Raw genomic sequence first — 19,200 nt, 5'->3', positions numbered from 1 at the left:
ATCATCTTTGCCCTCTTGTGGGCAAACCTCCCTCCTGCAGCTTCTCAGCAGGTTCCCGTGCAGACAGCGTGAACAATTCAGAATACATTGCTGGCCTTCCCTGTGCTTCCTTCCGCAGGCAAAGAATAGCTATACCGAATCCAGAGAGCAGTCACACCCAAAAACCAGCCAAGCAGTGAACCTTGCTTGGTTCCTGCATTACAGCAGCTCTGGGATAGAGCAGGTGGCCAGTTGTGCTCCTCACTGTAAGGAGAAGCCCATCCCAAAGCAAGGAAACACATGCCTCGAACAATGGATGGACAGACGGCAGCGACCAGGTGGTGCCTGTGCACTCACAAAGAAAAGGCACTGACTACCAGCCCATGTTCTGCCTTGCTGCACTATTCTGATAATTTACAGTAAACTAGTTTGGATTGCACGCCTGAGAAAGGAGTTGCCACGACTTAAACTGCGTGGTCACTATTGGAATTATTAAATCTAGGACTTCTGAGTTACTTTCTCACGGTGTGTAAATCCACCACTGACGTACCCTTTTAATACAACATTTTGCCTCAGTTGTTTTCTTGCATCTGGTTTTCAAATGTAATTAAGAAGCATAAGGGACCTTTTTCTCCTTATGAATCCTTACAGTTACACCCATCTCTGGCAATTTCATCGGAGGCAATGTCACCTTTAACATTACAATATAAAGGAAAATAGACTGTGGCATTCCAATTTCAGTGCCGACAATGAAGGAAATGTCATTCCACTCCTGTGTACCAGATGACCACCAGGTAATAAACAATCTGTAAGATTATGAGACAAAAAAAGTACTACCTTGCCAGAAAGCATACAGGTTTATTTCCTTTTCTTCACCTCCTATAACTGATAATCAGCCAAACAATATTTAAAGGATCCAGCAGCTCTCCCTCAACCAAGTCACTTGGTCACCTGCGTTTTTCTACACTAGAATAAATTGCACTCATCACCTCTTGCTAGGTCATGCTCCTTCCTTTAGTAAGTCTGCCACTTTTTTCAGATCCATGTAATCAATAGGAGAGAGCAGCACTTGGATTGTACTCATCACAGTAACCTCAAGAGCAGGATATGTAAAAGCTACTGCAAACTAGTTTGGCTGGACCCTGTGGTCAGAGGCAATACTGACCTTATCAGACCTTTTCTCCTGGGAACTTTCCATGAGAACATCCAGCTTTGCAAGTTAGACCCTCTTCCCCAGTTAACTGGCAAACACAATGCAAGGTCTTTCCTCTGAACCAGGAACAAAGAATGATGTTATTTCCTGTGGTTGGCTCCAGGAGAACTACATAGCAACACCAAATCATAGAAGCCAAAACAAGAAATGCTTAAGTTATTTACTAATATTTTATTTTAAAAATTATTACAAAATATTTTATAAAGTTCTTTAGAACAAGAAAGCATAATACATTAAAGATCACAGGTTTAAAAGGGAAAAAAAATTAAGCATTTCAAAATTATTTAGATAGAAATTCAAGGCAACACTGGGAACAAAACTGTATAAAATTTTTATTATACATAAAATCATTGCATCATCATTCTGATTTAATAAACATTAAAAATCACTTAAGTTCTGACCAGCATAAAATTTAATATCAAGCAAACTGCTTATGTTTACAGCAATAGACTAAAACAGAGATGAATTTCCATCTTAAAGGCACCACCAGCATCTTGATTCATTAGAATTTTACAGAACCATTCAAAAATTTCATAAAATATTTCCTTCAGTGTAGAAAGCTTGGTATTTTTATTGCACAAATTTGAATGAGGATTACCATGACAGCCATTATGCAAAAACATCTTGTGCTGAGCTCTGAGACTTGCGTGAGATCCCTCACTGCTCTTCCAGGTTGGAAGGTGCAAAGGTAGAACTCAGCTGTAACACACCACAACCCTTCCCTGCTGTTGTGAAGCACAGAGTGCAGGCAGTAAGGCACAATTCCTTCCTGTACTCAGAACCACAAGGCACTGGTAGCACTGTGATTTTAATGCAGGCTAAATGCCAAACACAAAAATTAACGTTCACAATCTATACAATGCCCGATGGACATTTTCAGAGCAGTAACTCACAGTCCAGTCACTGAACAAGTCCTCATGCGTCCTGGAGAATCCTCTCCACTGATTCTCAAGGCACTGTAAACAAAGCCTGAAAGTGGGTGCAGAACCTTTAAATATTTTTGGATGGGCTCAGCTGGAAAACACTGAAGCTTTTATGTGTCTGAGCAGGCTTGCAACACCACTGCCAAGCAGTGTGGTGAAGAATGGAGAAGACAATCCCCAGACAGATGTACTGGGCCAGTTGCTTCTTTCCACAGGTTTTACTACCAGTTATGATGTACAGAGATGGTTACTTTGCAGAATGAAGAAGAAATTTGAGACAGTTGCCTCTAACAGCACTTCTGCCAGCGTTCCCACCACTCTCCTTAAGAATCCCTAAACCACTTAAGTCAAAATCAGCCACCTTAATGGAGACAATTTAAATAGCTGGTTTAAATAAGGTAGACAGATTTCATCAGAAGCAGGCTGGGAAACAAGCAAACCACTTTGCTGACAGAGCATGGGAGGGGTAAGAGACATCCAGCCACATGCAGAGCTCCTGCAGAACCAGACATTTAATGTGGCTCCAACAGCATTCTCTAGATCAGTCTAATTAAAAGGCAGACGTATAAAGCCAGCATCTGACACCAGCAGCATCAATGGGGGCATGTCCAGACTGCAGAAGACCAGGCTGCTCAGCCACTGCAGCAAGAAAGCCTGGAAGGGCAAAGGAGCAAGGAGCAATAAGGAAAGCTAAGAAGATATAGGAATCTGATAAAGCATTTAAGAAAATGACTTAACAGAAGCAGGGAACAGCATACACACTAGCAAACCTGCTTCTCAACTACTTAAAAAAAAAAAAAAAAAAACCAAAACCAAAAAGAGCCCTTTATGAGGTGTTAGGATTAAGAAAAGAACACCTGATGAGGAGCCTAGGATTAACAGTACCAGCATGCATGTTAGCCAACAACTGGTTTGAAAGCAACAGTTTAGCAACTGCCTTATACCTATAACCAGTATGTGACTTGCTTGTAGTATTTAACTACTATGTGACAGATTACTGCCAGGTAAACTGCCAAGGCAGAGAGATTACTATACAGATCGCTTTTGGTAACAGTATCTCCAGGTCAGGAGTAACACAGCACTTTAGGTGGGGAAAAGTCTATAGAAAAAGCAAGCAAATCTCACACAGCTACTAACGTATTTTCGAGCTGAGAAAAATTACAGAAAAAATTAACTCAGGATAAAAGTCATGCCATAGTGCTGCATTGCTTAATAAATATCAGCAGCACAGTGTTGCTCTTACACTATATTTACAGCTATTAATTACAGATGAAGATTTAGAGACTATAATTTTGATGTGAAAGCAAATTCAGTAGAATCCTAGGCAATAACAAAGCAAACCAGACACACTCCCCTTCAAATGTTAATCACACAGGCATGATCCCCAAAGACAGACATTGCAGATCATAGCAGAGATATTCCTCACTATGGATGTTTTGTATCATCTGTAACACCACTTGTAAACAGACCAGACCTAAGCTACACAGTTATCAGAGATAGCTACAGTTCTGTACACCTATGCTGAGATCAGGTTTTAGTGCAAATGAAGACTAATAAATACAAGGGGACAAAAGCCAGTCTGAAGAGCATTTCTTCTTTACAATACAGGAAATTCTATGAAGGAAATGTCTCTTTCATCCATAGGTCTGAAACCAAACTACAGGTTTAACTTGGTGCTTCACACCACCCATCAAAATTTTACATCTTCCAAGCAAAGAGTAGTGTCAGGCTTAAGTCTCAGGCCATAGAGGGAGAACATCACAAACTCACATTCATCAGAAAGTGTCAGCAATGGAAAAAATCTTTGACCTGCTATTACAGTCCTTTGTCTTACAACGGCTTCTTCTTCGTTTCCCAAATACAGCTTGCTCAACCAATTTCTGGGGGGCTTAGTTTCAGTGCTGCCACAAGAGGTTACAGGACTATGAACATGTCAGACTAGGGTAGTGATGAAATGGACTTAATGCCTGGAAGACATGGCAAATGTCATGAGCACTCAAACAAGAATTGTTTTTGCATAATCAGCTTTTTCTCATTTGCTTTGGTATTTGGGAACATCTCCTGGCTTACAGCAGTTTGCTCTGCTTTTGAAGGCTTTCCTCTTAGGAGAGGTGTAGCAACTTGCTTCTACCTCAGACATCTGAAAAATGCTTTTGCACCACTTAATTTCTTTTAGAGCCATCGACATCTGGTCTGACACATCCATCACTTGTCTGATACTTGTCACATCAGTAGTGTTTCTTGCAGACCTACAGACTGTCACTTCCAAAACAAATCGAGGATAAAAGTGCTTATTTACCTGTTTACCAACTGAGCTAGTCAGTAGCAAGAACTCTCAAGGTACTGCCACATATTTATAAACACAGAAAATAGTGAGGTACATAACCATTCTGGCAGAAGTCAGCATTATCTGTGCATAGACAAGCTGCATATGTATTAACCTTGCAAGCAACATTCACCAGGATAGTACCAATGGGCTGTAAAGTTTTTCCCACTGATATTCTAACTTCTACTTTTGGGGTTGATTCATGAAAATATTTAATTTTTTATCTTATTCTTCTCCCAGCTGGCTTTTCAAGTTTCTTCCTGCAACTTTTATAGCTTTTCAAACCATCTCAAAGAAGATTCTGGCATACAAGTCCAAACTTTGACAATCATGGGGTGCAAAACTGTCTCCTTAATATACCATTTACATTACCCTCCCCATAAAACCCCTACAGTCACTATTCCATTAAACTGATCTCCACAGACAGAACTGAGACACAGGAATAGTAAAAAAACCCAACCCCCCCTTAAGTAAGGATAAGCATTTCTGTAAGGTTCCAACTAGGTATCCCTTTCACATTCAGTTTGACTAAGTACAGAAGTGAATTTTGCTGTTCTAATTTATAACTCACACCAGAGGCATCTGGTCCATTTATACAGAAAATATCTTTAGGCTATATCTCAGAATTTATGCCTCAGGCATTAACCTTTTTTAGTTACCTCTGCCAAAATCAAATCAGCACATTGACTGGGTGTTGTCCTTAAGTTATTTTAGTTAGACCCAAGGTTGTTTAGTGCATGTCACCTGGGCAGGTGACAAGACTAGTCATTGAGCAGGACCAGTTACCTCAGAACATCATGCTCAAGATGCCATTACTTGACCTAAGGATCTATCAAAATTTGTGATGAGCGACGTGTACAAAATCGACTAGAATTAAGAGACAGAAGTTGTTACCTACAGTGCACTGAAAGTTCATTTAAGTTTGCTCCATTTGAAAAAAAAAAAAAAAAAAAAAAACCAGTTTCTTGAAGTTAGGTTTTTTTATTCAGTGGCTGGTTTTCTGTGGCACTCGGAGTGTTACGAGGATTTTCAGACTGTCCAGCGACGTTTTGTTTTCGCCTGTGAATGTACTGTATAACAAATTCTACTACAAATGCAATACTTGCAAGAAATCCAAATATCTGTGAAAGTAAAAGAAATATGGGATTTTAAAATGCATAAAATCAGTAACAGTATCCTAACACTATCTGGAGAGATTTGCTGGACCACTTGCATACATTAATAACACTTACATATTAAGATTACAGTCCTCCTTAAATTGATAGTTCCATTTAAATTAGAAACAGATCAGCATTCATAATTCTAGTACACTTAATGCAGAAGTTTTTCCAGTTTTCATTCTTTTAATCATATTTTTAATAATAAAATATATTAATTTTATTGCCAAAAATCAGTTATTAAAGCACCACAGCATTGATGATATAGCAGAGTATTTATCCAAGAGATGGCTGCTGATTGAAGAAAGTAAATAAAGACGAGCAACACATGGAAGGTGAAGGGAGATGAGGTCTGTAGACCCTAAGCAAGTCCTTACTGGGTCAGCAAGGGAGAACAAAAAGACATTTTGTGAATGACATTTTGTTCCTAGTCTTGGCAAGATAGTGGTAAGGAGAAAGCTGTTATTAGTTGCTTCTTTCAAACAAGGAAACAAACATATGCACTATTCTAACTCTACCTAAATTTTACACAACTAGTTTGGCCCAAAGCAATTTGATGCCAGTAAGTATTAAATCACAATAGTTTTTAATTTTTCGTGCACAAGGAAAAAAAAAAAGCAAACCTGAAAGACTTTACTCTGAAACTATGACATCTAAATATATGAACATCACAGAAGAGAACTATACAAAAATGTGCATCTCTAGTAGCTCATCCTGCCTGTGGAACAGGATTATCATACTTTCTTTTCTAACTCCTTTTTTCTCGTTCAAGAATAAAATCAAAATGTGATGTTTTAAACTAAAATATTCACAATTCCAAGATTATTCAAAAGAAGTGCCAAATGACTAAGGAATTATGACATCCACAGCATCCCAAAGCCTCTTCAATACCTTGCATGCCCTAACTATTTCTGTCACTGAAGAAAATGCTGCTTTTATTGCAGCCTTTGCAAGTCAGCATTGTCCACATATGCTTTGTAACACCTGGCAAAAGACAGGGTTTCTTGCTGACTTCATGAGCAGCATTACGACGGGGCAACTGAGGGGGGAAAAAAGGAGTTTCAGAAGCAGGGTATCAGAAAATTGAGGAAGCTGCAAAAGATAACAACACTGAAACAGCAACAGATGACAGAAAATAAAATAAGTCCAAGAGAGCTTCCCAGCAGGAAAATACTGGGGAGCTGCAAGTACACACAGACCTTTCCAGCAATCCTTAGGAATGCCTGCTCTTAGGATTTCCTATGTTAAGTTTCTGGAAGTTCTGAAATAGTTAATTCCCCCTGAAACATAATGCACTGAGTTCTATTCCTTGCCTGGTTTCTTCCCTGCAAATCAAGTGAAGTTTAGAGGGCAGAGAAATTAACATACCAGATAAATACAAAGTAAATCCTGCTATTTTAAGACTTACACATGCAGCATGTTCAATAGCAGAGCCAGAGCTGGTCACAGCAAACACTATTGATGCTATCAAAAACCAGGCAGCTATGACTGGCATGGCCCAAAAATTCTGCAAATACAAAAAAAAAAATGTTATTGAATTGTAGACAGGTTACCTGAAGAGAACAAACATCATAACAGCAGCTGAGTTAATCTGCCAGTGAATTTATGTTTTGAAACTTCATGCTAATGGAATCTTCAGAAAATATATTTTACAACTACATTCCAAACCACATTCAACATTATCAGCTATTTAGACAACATTTTCAGATATTTAAGTCTCGCCCGTTTTTTTCTTTTTTAAGTATTTAATTAATCTAACCTAACTTTTTTCACAATCAAATTCAACCTCGGGACAACCATACTAGCATTATTCCCTATGTGAAACATTTGGGAATTTAGAAACCTCTAAGTAAATGTGCTCATTCAAATCTTTTACTACACTCCCTTAACTTTACCTTCACATAAAAACCCTACTGTTCTCTCTGAAGGCAAGGAGGAAGGGGCACTTGTAAGATAGTATAATGTTCTTACTGACTTTACAGAGCAACATTCTCCCACTGCTGGATCTTCTGACATATAAAACCATAAACCGTAACAAATATGATCATTACCAAAAAGGAGATAGGCTACACCCAGTAGGAAAACAGATAGGGTAAACTGATAAATTACAAGCATCATGCTGGCAGTGAACTTTATTCTGTATACATACATATATGTGATGGCTAGACAGCAGTATTAGTCTGTGTGAAAGACTTTCACACAAATCCTAAAATCCTGCAGGTAGCCAACATGACAGTTTTGGAAAAGTTGTCAATATAAGAGGGAGTCTCAAAGTTTGGTCATTTTTTAAACTACTTTAATCTACCCTTTAAATGGAGAAGAAAAGGAGATTCATTCTGCATAGCCTTTTTACTCCACAGCAGTCTTTATGCACTTTGTTTTAAAAAAAAACCAACAAATTTCCTTACCAGTTTCTCTACTTTATCTTCCCCCAGTGTTTCATATACATCAGTGCAATACACACACAGAACCAGGAGGCTTAAAAGAAAGGCACTGCAGCTAGTGAATTCAAAGAAGTAAAGTCCACCACAGTTGCTGCAATCCTCCACAATTTCTTCACAAATAACAGCCGCAAAGGAGAAAAGCTGCAAACAAATAACATGCTTGAGTTGGGGCAAGTCTCTAATATGTTCAGCAAACAGACATCTCTGATATGAACATCAATAAAGACAGCCATGAGGAAAATCGTCAATCTACAAAAAGTCTGGTAAAATGCTGCACTATTTTCTTACAGGCAGAAATAATTATATAATGACACAGCTTACACTTGCCGCTAAAGGTGGTTGATAAACTGCACTCAGGTAAGCTGAGCACACTGCCAAACACAAGTTTCTGGATTAGACAGTCAAGATTCCCGTTTTGTGGTTTTGTGCAACTGCCAGTTGGAAGCAGACAAGGAAGGCAGCCACGGGGAGCACACATCCTGCTCAGAACAAGTAAAAATGCTATTGCTTACTACTTACAGCTGCACTCAGTTTTAAATGCACTTGGGTTCAGGGAAGTGGGGGAAACTGGGCAGCACTAACACACTCAGCTACCTCCCTAATAGTTTACAGCTGATGTTCCCTTGCTCGATAAAACTTCAGTGAAGGTACATGGAGCCAACATGTTTATGACCCACTAACAGCAGAAGTTCAACTATTCCTGTATGAACCAAAACTTCAAACTATGTTTAAGCTACACTGGACAATGTTTAATCTATGCAGAAGCTTATCTTCACCTTCCTGCCACAGTAGGTTTTGAGGAAAGAATATGAGTTAATTACTAACTGCTGGATTTTCTACTATGTTATTGTACAAGAAAGAATATTGCTTTATTTAACTGTGCTCTTATTTTGGCCACTTCTTGCTAATTCCCTTCATCCCATAAAGTTGATGCAGCTTTATAGATCCTTTTAGTAAGGAGTTCACCAAATTGTAACAAAACCATTAACAGGAATCAGACTTGGTCATAAAACTGAGACTGATATAAGGATGATGATCATACTTTTAATATAAGTACATGAACAATAATGAAGTTGACAGTTCTTTAAAACAAAAAATCAAATTCTAAAATTCAGAATTCTTGGAAAATAATCATTGGTCTTAGGTTTCAGTTTTCTAACAGTAAAAACAAGAACAACCATTCAGCAGCAGGATCTGTAAATTCCCCCTGCTAAGCCAGACCTCAGAAGGGCACTTCAAAGAATGATGTTTTGAAAATGCTACAATCATATAATGTAAACAGGAGCTCTGAAAGGGAAATAAGCTGAGCTGGGAAACTGCAGAATTACTATTGGGCCGCTACTTTCTTCCCTTTTCTCCTGCAGTGGCTGGCAACACAAACTTCTCAGCAGCCCTCACACCTAAAACAGTGACTACAATGGCTGTCCCAGGAATGTTTTGAATTCTGAATTTCCAATTTTTATGAGGTTTTTTTTTGCATTTAAAAAGATCTGCGTCCAATGACTTTCAATTGCACATTTTTCACAAGGTCAGTTATGAGAAATGTTTTCATGTGCAGTGCTATCTCTTTTTAGGAGCACTGAAAACTGAATGCCATTGCTTTCACCTGGGCTGAAACAGAACAGACAGCAAATAAACCCATCCTTAAATGGAAGTGTAAGTCCAGATAACCATAATATGACTTAAATAACTGAAAAAAGCCTCACCACTGAGTGTACAAACAAGCTGAAAAAAATCCCACTCAAAGAACAGTTTTAATGTTAAATACATGAGATTTATCAAGTGGAATCCTGTGTGGGGTTTGTCCAAGTCAATGTTCAATTTTTTATTAATAAGCTGAATAATAAAATAGAGCATATCAATAAAAAAAAACTTTGACTGGAAGAACTTTAATTAAGTTCTTTGATTAAGTTGGTGTACCAATAGCACATTTATAAGATGCCAGAGAGTTCTGCTTGGGTTTCTTAATTTCCTTCTTGATACCACTATCAGAAACAAAAGGAATTATTCTGTTGTCCTACTTAAAAAAAAAAAAAAAAAAAAAAAAAGCTTTAAATACCAAAAGCATTGTTAGAGAAGCAGTTGTTTTGTTTTGTTGTTGTTTTTTTAAATTTTATTATTAGTCCTATCTGTCTGTAGGTACACCAGAAATTAAACAGCTTTATCTGTCCCTTACCAGCAAGAAGTTATTCATAGATACTGACATTAATGTTGGAGTTTTCTAAACAAGTGTCAGGTTTGTAAAGGAGATTTAATAAGTGAAAAGCTACAAAAGAATACTACAAAAATAGAGCAGATCAATGCATGTGCTATCAGGCCTGTGAAGATGCTCAGCAGTGGTGTTCCCAGCACAAAATCTTCTAGTTCAGATGGGTGGACATGCTAATACCCCATAGTCGGGGCTACTATAGCAAGTGAACAGCTCAGAAAAAGAGCAGATATTTAGGGCTGAATTACAATTTTCCTTTCCAGTTAGGGTATTTTGGTTAAAGTCAACCAATAGCTGATAACAACTATTTCTCTTTTAGATAAGAATTTGTTTCTACCTCAGTCTTGGCACAATACACAATGTGCCATTTACCTTTGTGCAGAATTTGAACCAGCCAGGGACTAACAAAAACATTCCACCTATTTAAAAACAAAACAACAACAATCTAGAAACCCATGCAATAATGTGCCTCTCAGCATCCTTTTGGCATTCACATTTTCCTTATTTCATCTGCCCAAAAGAACAGGCTAAGGTTACAACATATGCCATTTTTAATCTGAAAAAAAGTATTTCTTAGGTCTAGAAACCAGTTTTCTGCAGGTGATTTCACAGTATTTCATCAAACACTTGATGACTATAAGGAGGAGAGCTCATTTTCTGATTGCAATACCCAGTTTGGCAGAGTGATTACCCCAGTAAAACCACTATTGCAACATAGAGCTAATAGATGTTAAAGACCATCACTGGGATTTCCAAAAATCAACGCTTTCCCAAAACTGGAACCTTTTTCTTACCACAGAGACTGAGGCTTCCTTCTACCTTCTGGAATTTCTGGGGTTTGTTTAAAGTGTTTTAACCAAGAACATCAAGATCTGTGCATTTTGATAAAGGGTTACAAAAAGGGAGTGGAAAATTGTTGGAAATTATGAGGGTGAACAACTATAACACCATCTTCTTTTTCCTCTCACTGACAGATGGGTGCAGGCCATAAACTGCTAATTATTTAGGAGCATATCGAACACCTATTCCTCCTGTTTAGAATGATAATTTTTCTTCTTCCTATCTAGAAAGTTTTATAAATAATTAAACAGTTTAAGACTTTGGTACACTAGTAAATTTGCATATGTAATCACTTATTTTATTTTAGTCAATGAACCCACCTATTTAAATGATCTGTTTATCAGGGAGCAACAGCCAGCAGATCTTACTTTATTAATCTCCAGTAGATGAAGTAAAAGTTTATGTCCTGTTACGTTTATTGAAAGCATTCTTAGGTGTGATTTTTTTTACACACTCTTAGAAAACTTCATTTTTGGCAGCATTACCATTACCTTTACCGGCATTGAAGCATATTATGCCTTTGGTTGAGGGTTTTGACTGTGCATGAGAAGTTTAAAAACCAAATGTCCTCTTTTCTGCAACGGTAAAATAACAAGAAAGGGTTGGAAATCACCTACAATTCCCGTGAGCATGACACATCTGACTGAAAAGCCACTGTGCTGGCTGCAAAATGTACAGTGACACACATTTACAGTCAGCTGCCCTTTTCCACTACTGGTTTCACTACCTCCCTGCCAGTACTTGAGAATGATGCTCCTCACGTCCTTATCAGCAGCCACACTGGAACATTCTGGAAGAGCCCGTCGTCAGGTACAGAACAAACAGGAGTTTGAACCGCGAGCCCAACTTCTTAATGTGTTCAGGAAAAACATTACATGAACCAAAACAAGCAGAACATAAGCCTTTTATTTCCTGTTGGGCCCCGGACTGCCTGACATGAAGTGATGCCACCATCTACACTAGACTTTTCTGGTGGAATTTTCTATCACAAATTATGGGAGAAATGAGCACCCTGGTTTTAGCACAGACAGCGCAGAGTAACAGGCTTATAAATGGGCTGCAGGAGCAGCAGGAGAGGGAGGTGCGGATATCATGATCCAGTAAACCCTTCCCGCTTATACTGCCCTATGGTGAGGTTCAACCAAAGGCTTCTACCTCCTGTTTTCATCCAACGTGACCGTCAGAAGAAAATACTAAGTTTCCTGTGAGATTTTCCTCAGATTTTAAGCCAGAGGAGGTGGTTTTTAAAGCCAACAGGCAGCTGAACCAGCACCGCGCCTCGGCCGCACGACGCCGAGGGCCATCAGACGTCAGCACCTACTCCTGTAGCTCGGACATGGAAAAGGAACACTCCCGCCATTTCCCCACCATGAAAGACTCTGAGCCTGCATTACAGGGCATCACGCCGGCTTTTCACCTGAGTTACAAGTCTGCACAGCTTCAGTGACGGCATGCCACGTCCCAAGCCAGGACATCTTCCCGGCGGAGCCCGTGCTTTCCTAACCGACAGGAGCCCTTCCCACGAAGGCTGTGCACGGCCACCTCCCCAGCCTGCGCTCGGCCACTGACTTTAATTTTTAAGCGGCGGGGGACTACCCTAAAGCCGAAGGTCATCCCAACACGTTCGTTTCCATCCCAGCGCGGGGCACCACGGTGGTCCCCGCCCGCTGCTCGCCCCCGCCCCGCCGCCCGCGGGGCTCAGCCCGCAGCCCCGGGCAGCCATTCTGCCAAGGGGATGCTGCCTCCCCGCCAGCCCGGCACGCCCCGCAGGACGAGGAGGGCACTCACCGCCTGGACCGCCTTGGCCGGCAGCCGCCACCCCGGCAGGTGCCGCAGGGTGCAGCCGAAGGAGCGCCGGCGGGACGGCTTCGCCTCCGGCTCAGTGGTCTCGTTGTAAACGGCACCGTTCTCCATGGCCGGGACGGGCTGCCGGCTGTCAGCTGGGAAAAAGCGAAAGCAAAAGGGCGGTGTTGGCGGCGGCGGGGGCGGTGGGAGGGACAGGGAGGGAGAAGGGGAAGGCGGCGGGAGGGGCTCCCGGCGAGGCGGCGGTTGGAGCCGGCCGTTGGTCCCGGCGGGACAAAGGCGCTTCCTGCGGCGCGCGCCATGGCTCCCCCTGGCGGCGGCGGCCGCGGCCGGCGTGTGAGGGGCGGGCGGCGGCGAGGGCCGGGACCGCGGGGCATCCCTCAGGCCCAGGTCTGTGCACAGTTCTGTAAAGTTTACGATATTGTCCACTCTTCAGTTGTTACACGAAATTACAATATCAGAGGGGCTTTTTAAACCAAAGCTTTCCCATGTCAACTAGACCATGGCACTAAGTCCCATGTCTCCAAGTCTTCCCTCAAACACATCCAGGGATGTGATTCCACCACCTCGCTGGGCAGCCCATTCCAATGGCTGATCAATCTTTCTGTGAAGAAATTCCTACTAATGTCCAACCTAAACCTCCCTTGGTGCAGTTTAAGACTACAACCTCTTGTCCTATTGCTGATTGCCTGGGGGAAGAGGCCGATCACCACTTGGCTACAACCTCCTTTCAGATAGTTGCAGGGAGCAATAAGGTCCTCCCTGAGCTCCCTCTTCTCCAGGCTAAACAGCCCTGGCTCCCTCAGCTGCTCTTCATAGGCCCTGTGCTCCAGACCCTTCACCAGCTCTATTGTCCTTCTCTGGACTCGCTCCAGCTCCTCAATGTTCTTCCTGAATTGAGAGGCCCAGAGCTGGTCTCAGTAATCGAGGTGTGGCCTCACCAGTGCTGAGTGCAGGGGAAGAATCATTCTCATTGAAGGCATTTTTTGTTGTCAATGAGAGAAAACACACACATCCCCAAGCCTATCCTAATATACTCCCTTACCTTTGCCCAAATCAACTTTTAAAAGAAGCTGAAGCTCTTGGTGCCTACTAAGAGTAGATTAGGCCTGTTGCGTGTAAGTGCAAGTGTGTTACATTCACTTGTATATTATTATCCACATAATCTATTATGGTCCTTCATAGTCAAGTTTAGTTATACTTCACTTACCTAAATTCAGTAAAATTTAATCTACTAATTAGATCTACTGGTAAGAAATCTGAGAGAAATCTACTCATAGAAAATATGGTTTACTTTCTTAACATTAGCTGTGTAGGAACAGATTCCCCCCCTTAGGGAGATCAGGCTGCTCAGACGGTTCTTTTGGAACCACGCGGTGCAGTGGGAGTGTGTGTGCTACACGAGGTAGGGGTCTCTGTAACTCTGTCAAAGCCCCCATTAACTGGACAGATGCAGTAGAATGGGCCAGATGAAAACAGCTGGGCCACGCTCCATGCTGAGTGCATACCAGCAGTCTGTTTGCCTGACTTCTCACGGTAAGACAACACAAGCCCGGGGAACATATGGTGTCCCCAGGCAGATGGTACAGACTTGTCTGTGCCATAAACAATGCTTGGCTGCGGGAATTGGCTTGAGAGGCAAATGACTAGGGCAAGTCCTGTAATTCCCAAGGCATGGGAGTTTCCGCTAAAGTAAGTGAGGTATCACCATGGGTGTGCCCTAGCTTCTGCCTGGAGTTGGAATGAATCTAACATAGCTCTGCTGGCAGCATCCCAGGCTACAGGACTGAGCAAGTAGGTGTAGTCAGACACATTTACTGTTACTGCTTATAAGTCCTCAGTGCCTTCATTACCTTTTTTTTACACTATATAAGTGTACACATTATAAGTAAGATTATGTGACAGAGGCCGGCATCTCTCTTCTGAGGGAAATTCCCATTTAGTTTTGTTTTATTCCTTGATAATATTTCAAAACTGGTTGAATAACTCCAAAGCCACAAAGCACATGTCAAGGCTACGCTGTGGTCTGAGTGGGACAGGACTTAACCAAGATAGAAGCAATTGTCAGCTCTCTTAAGATGTTTGGTAGCATTAAAGGCTATTTTGTAATTGTTCCCTTTTGAATCTTTATGAATGCTTTCATGCAGCATTGCTAGGTTACTGTCAGAGATGTTAGTACTGAAGACAACTGTCTTGAGGACAACCTGCTTTCCAGGAGCCACAGAAACACGAGACAAGCCTACAAAAGATAATATAGATGACAACCTCTTTCAAGTTACTTCTGTCTTTAGAAAGAGTTGGTTTCCTGTTTAGGCCTTCTGCAGGAAATTTGTATCAATGATGCATGAATGATAAAGGTTAGCGTGCCATTTAAAGACTAACTTATTGAGGCCACTTTATTTATTTATGTATAAGGAGACACGGGAAAAGCAAAATAACAGCAAGGCCACGGGAACTGTATGTTCTTATGACAGAGAAGAAATGAAAACTGGACAACAGCATAGGATCTGACAGCTTAAAAATACTTAAAGCATGATGTTAAATCATACCAATGCTGCTCTTCACAGAGGTGCAGCAGGTGTTCCTCACCCTTTTCATCAGCACTATCTTTCAAGTGCAGTTTCTTTCCCTTAAATAGGGAATCAAAATAACGGTTACAATACATAACAATTATGTTTAATGCAAATAATAGTAACTGGCTGGCTGTGATGTGGTGGAAATCCCATTCCAGATATGCATCCATTAGTTTCATTTATGTGCTACATCTGACAGTTTTCCACATAGAGAAGTCTTTCTTACCCCACCACAGCCTCTGCTGGAATGGCAGGACCAGAGCTAAAGGCAGGATTTGGTGGCAGAGAAGCAGCCTTGCAGTTATATGCTGAACTGTGGTAACATCTCCAGTCAGCCAGGCAAAGTGGGAGATCGGTGGAAGCAGATTAGTGATGAGTGACCTAGTTTTCTCCCTCATTACATCTTCTCCAAGATACCCTCCATAGTGACCAAAAAGCAATAGCAATTAAGTTGAGAAAGCCACCTCATTAGGAGAGACTGCAGTGTATACAGTATAGCTGCATGACAGTTGCTACTTCTTGCCCCCAGTGTTGAAATAATTTACAAAAAAGTGTGAGAGAAGCACCTTTAAACAGTTGCGTAAATGCCAGACACCACACTAAGGTGGATTCAGGCCATGCTGCATCACTGTTTTCATCAAGTGAACCCTGGTGGCTCTTTGGCACTATCTGTGTGCTGTGTTACAGCGTGATGCTAAAGCCTGAGTCCCTCACACTCAGAATTGGCAGCAGGGCTCCACTGACCTCATGAATGAATGTTCTCCTTTCCCCATGTTCATAAATGCAGTTGTGGGACTTTTTGTTTTACTTCTCAGAGGGCGAGGGAGAAGGAAGTAGAGAAATGGGAAGGCAGCTTAAAAGCCCAAACCACCAAAGGAGACAGACTTGGTTTCATTGTAAGAGCAGTGAGGTTTATTGCTGCTGCACAGTCTGGGGAACTTCACTGCAAAGAGCCTGTCAGAGGAATGTCTCTCTCCTTGATTTTGATGTTCTCACATAGGCCTCTCAACAGCTTTTGTTCATGGCTACCACTGTGTATTACATGAAGCAGAATATTCCAAGCACTGCAACAAATTGCTCAGACAAGACTTGAATGTGTTGCATCCACTGAAGCTTCTTCAGCTCTTAAGACTCTATTTTGGGGCTCAGTATTGCAACTGAACTTCACAAACCCCAATCACCATACTAACATGCTAGAATGTGTGATGTTTAAACAGCTGAAGAATTAACCTTTTAAACAGCTATTTCTAAGTATCCCTTATGGCACAAGAGATGAAAACCCCCCAGATTCCCACATTTCCCAAATGCAGGACTAGGCCAACTCATGTCAGTGGTTTTCTATGTGCATCTGCATGGCACAGAGAGGAATTAAGCCATGAGGTATTCGATAGGCAACAGTTCTGCAGCTGCAGGTGTCCCACTCCAAACTTTTTGCTCCCCAAGAGAAGAAAACAGCTTGCTGCTTGCATTTCAGATGTATCACTAGAAATGTAAAGTTAATATAGTAGCTACTCCATATAACCTAAGGTCACGTACATATTTCAGAGACTGCCATTTTCAGCTGAAAAATATGACCTGTCTGGAAATATAGTGGCCATTTACTCAAAAATTTCAAGCTTAAAATCTGCAGAACAGCTATATTATAAATAGTGTACTAAAAAGAACTGATGTAGGAACAGGGTAAAGAGAAGGAGGAAGAGGCAATTTATGAAATTCCCCTGAAACAGTTTAGTTTGAAGCTAATCGGCTCCTTGCCTACACAGAACTAGCCCTGAAAGTCTAAAGGAATTTACTTATCATAGCATTTTTTCCAGTGTTCATACTGCAAAGCATTTAAAAAGTATTGTTATTAAAATTGTCCGCTGTAGTTCTTGTATTACCTCTTTGCTTTTTGCATCTGATGTGCTAGTCTGAAACTTTGTACTTTGCACTAAAGTATTACAGGCACACAAGAGTGATTAGAAGCAAAATTAAGGTTATTCATGCTGTTACTCTTCTAAAAATGGGGTAATCGTAGCCCCTCTCAACCTAGAGCAAGAAGGCACAGTGACGGATTATGCGGAAGTATCCTTGCCAAACTAGCTTCACTTTTACCCAGTTTATTTAGTTTGGTGCCCAACTTGATGGGGAACGAGGGATAACAGGAAGTAGGATTTATTTGCACCACATTTTGCAAAAAGGGCCTTTTGCCAGAGACTAGTTTTGCACGATAGTTTTGGTAAATCCCACCTTAATTTCCTACTCTCATGACAGTGGTAGTTGGGGGAATTGCAGCTCAAGAGGACAATTCACCACGGAAATCTTGGTCCCATCAGGGGGAAACAAGAAGCCAAAGCCAAAGCCATCAGGTTACACGGAAACATTCTCAGATGTTTTCCTTTCGCAGTAAAGAGACCTTATTTTTTTTTCCTGCAAACAGCATGAGCAGGCTGTAAGAAGATAGTGATGGTGGTATTAAAAGAATTAGAACTTTAAAGAGAGAAGCAGGCTGCTTTAGTCTTATGGACTGAAAAGGCATGGTAGGGAGACAGCCTTTTTCAAAAAATAGTAAAAGAAAATTAACCAAAAAAACTCAGAGCTATTGGTGCTTGGGGAAGAAATAAATTTAGAAGCTTTAAATGCACAGAAGTGACATTTGTTTAAAGAAGTGAATTTATAATGAGTCATTAGTAAGGTTTTCCCCTGTTCCAGCCTCCCCCAAAAAAGGGCACCTGGTGCAATAGATCTTAATGCATTATAAGGCTAATTTTCCAGCTACAGAAAAGGTGTTTTGTTCTGTCAGATGCTCAAATGAACTAAATTAAAGATTGTGGGGGCTAAAGTTTCAAAAACCTGGACAGTACCAACTAGTTTAAGATGGTGCCCTAAAATCCAAAGTTTCACCCCACCAACACACAACACTGCAGTTGTGCAAGGAAGAGTTGCGGTAATGATACAGGCAGGACCCATTCTCCCAAGCACATTTCAAATTCTGTTTCAAGTTTACGTACAGAATCTACAGAACTGTTCTGATACTGATGCATGCCGTGCATCTATGATTCAAATTTTTTATTTTTTTTTAAGACATAATTTATTCTACACAACTGTTAGTCTGCAGGTCGTGCATTTCCCCATACGCCACCTTTATTGAATTGCTGCCGTAAGCAACATTTTAAGTTATAGCTGAGAATCTCTACTGAAACTTGTCAGTCCACAATTCAATCTTCTGAGTCAATTTTAACAAGTGTGCTTAACTTCAGGGAGTTCAATGTACAACAAAATGTATGTTGTTCTTAAATAAATTCAGGTATTTTGAAAATATGGATGCAATTTAGGTAGAGGGAGGTGATCCTGCCCTTTTATATTTTGCCCTAGTAAGGCCACACATAGAGTACTGTGTCCAGTTCTGAGCTCTTAAGTAAAGACATACATGGATATCCTGGAGCAGGTCCAGCAGAAGGCAACAGTGATTAAGGGACTGGAGCACCTCTCTTAGAAGGAAAGGCTGAGGGTGCTGGGCCTGTTCAATCTTGAGAAGAGATGACTTAGAGGGGTCCTCATCAATGTCTCCAAGTATCTGAAGGGAGAGCACCAAGTGGCAGTGGGCAGAAACTCATGAACAGGAAGTTCCACCTGAATATGAGGGAAGAAACTCTTTACTGTGCACGTGACCATGCACTGGAACAGACTGCCCAGAGAGGTTGTGGAGTTTCCCTCACTGTTTTTGAATATCCAGATATTCAAAAACCATCTG

The 19,200-nt window shown here is 41.1% G+C and overlaps 1 protein-coding gene across 2 annotated transcripts; it reads right to left on the bottom strand.

Annotated features, from left to right (window-relative positions):
- Positions 1-1,506: 1,506 nt before the first annotated feature.
- Positions 1,507-13,142, bottom strand: CMTM6 (CKLF like MARVEL transmembrane domain containing 6). 2 transcript variants are annotated; one of them, XM_050327684.1, is made up of 4 exons: positions 12,880-13,142; positions 8,007-8,183; positions 6,967-7,105; positions 1,507-5,562 (listed from the first exon to the last, which is right to left on the bottom strand). In XM_050327684.1, exons 1-4 carry the CDS (start codon positions 13,003-13,005, stop codon positions 5,471-5,473), a joined length of 534 nt encoding a protein of 177 aa, XP_050183641.1. In that variant the 5' UTR covers positions 13,006-13,142; the 3' UTR covers positions 1,507-5,470. The 2 variants fall into 2 exon arrangements, with proteins under 2 accessions (XP_050183641.1, XP_050183549.1); XM_050327592.1 differs by having other exon boundaries at positions 7,007-7,105; positions 12,880-13,074.
- Between the last annotated feature and the right edge of the window lie 6,058 nt (positions 13,143-19,200).

Source organism: Myiozetetes cayanensis, unplaced genomic scaffold, assembly GCF_022539395.1.
Source record: "Myiozetetes cayanensis isolate MyiCay16 unplaced genomic scaffold, myiCay2020 scf1, whole genome shotgun sequence".
In the NCBI taxonomy this organism is placed as follows: Eukaryota; Metazoa; Chordata; class Aves; order Passeriformes; family Tyrannidae; genus Myiozetetes; species Myiozetetes cayanensis.
The sequence above is the reverse complement of the archived record's forward strand: the minus strand, read 5'-3'. Positions and strand labels throughout refer to the sequence as shown.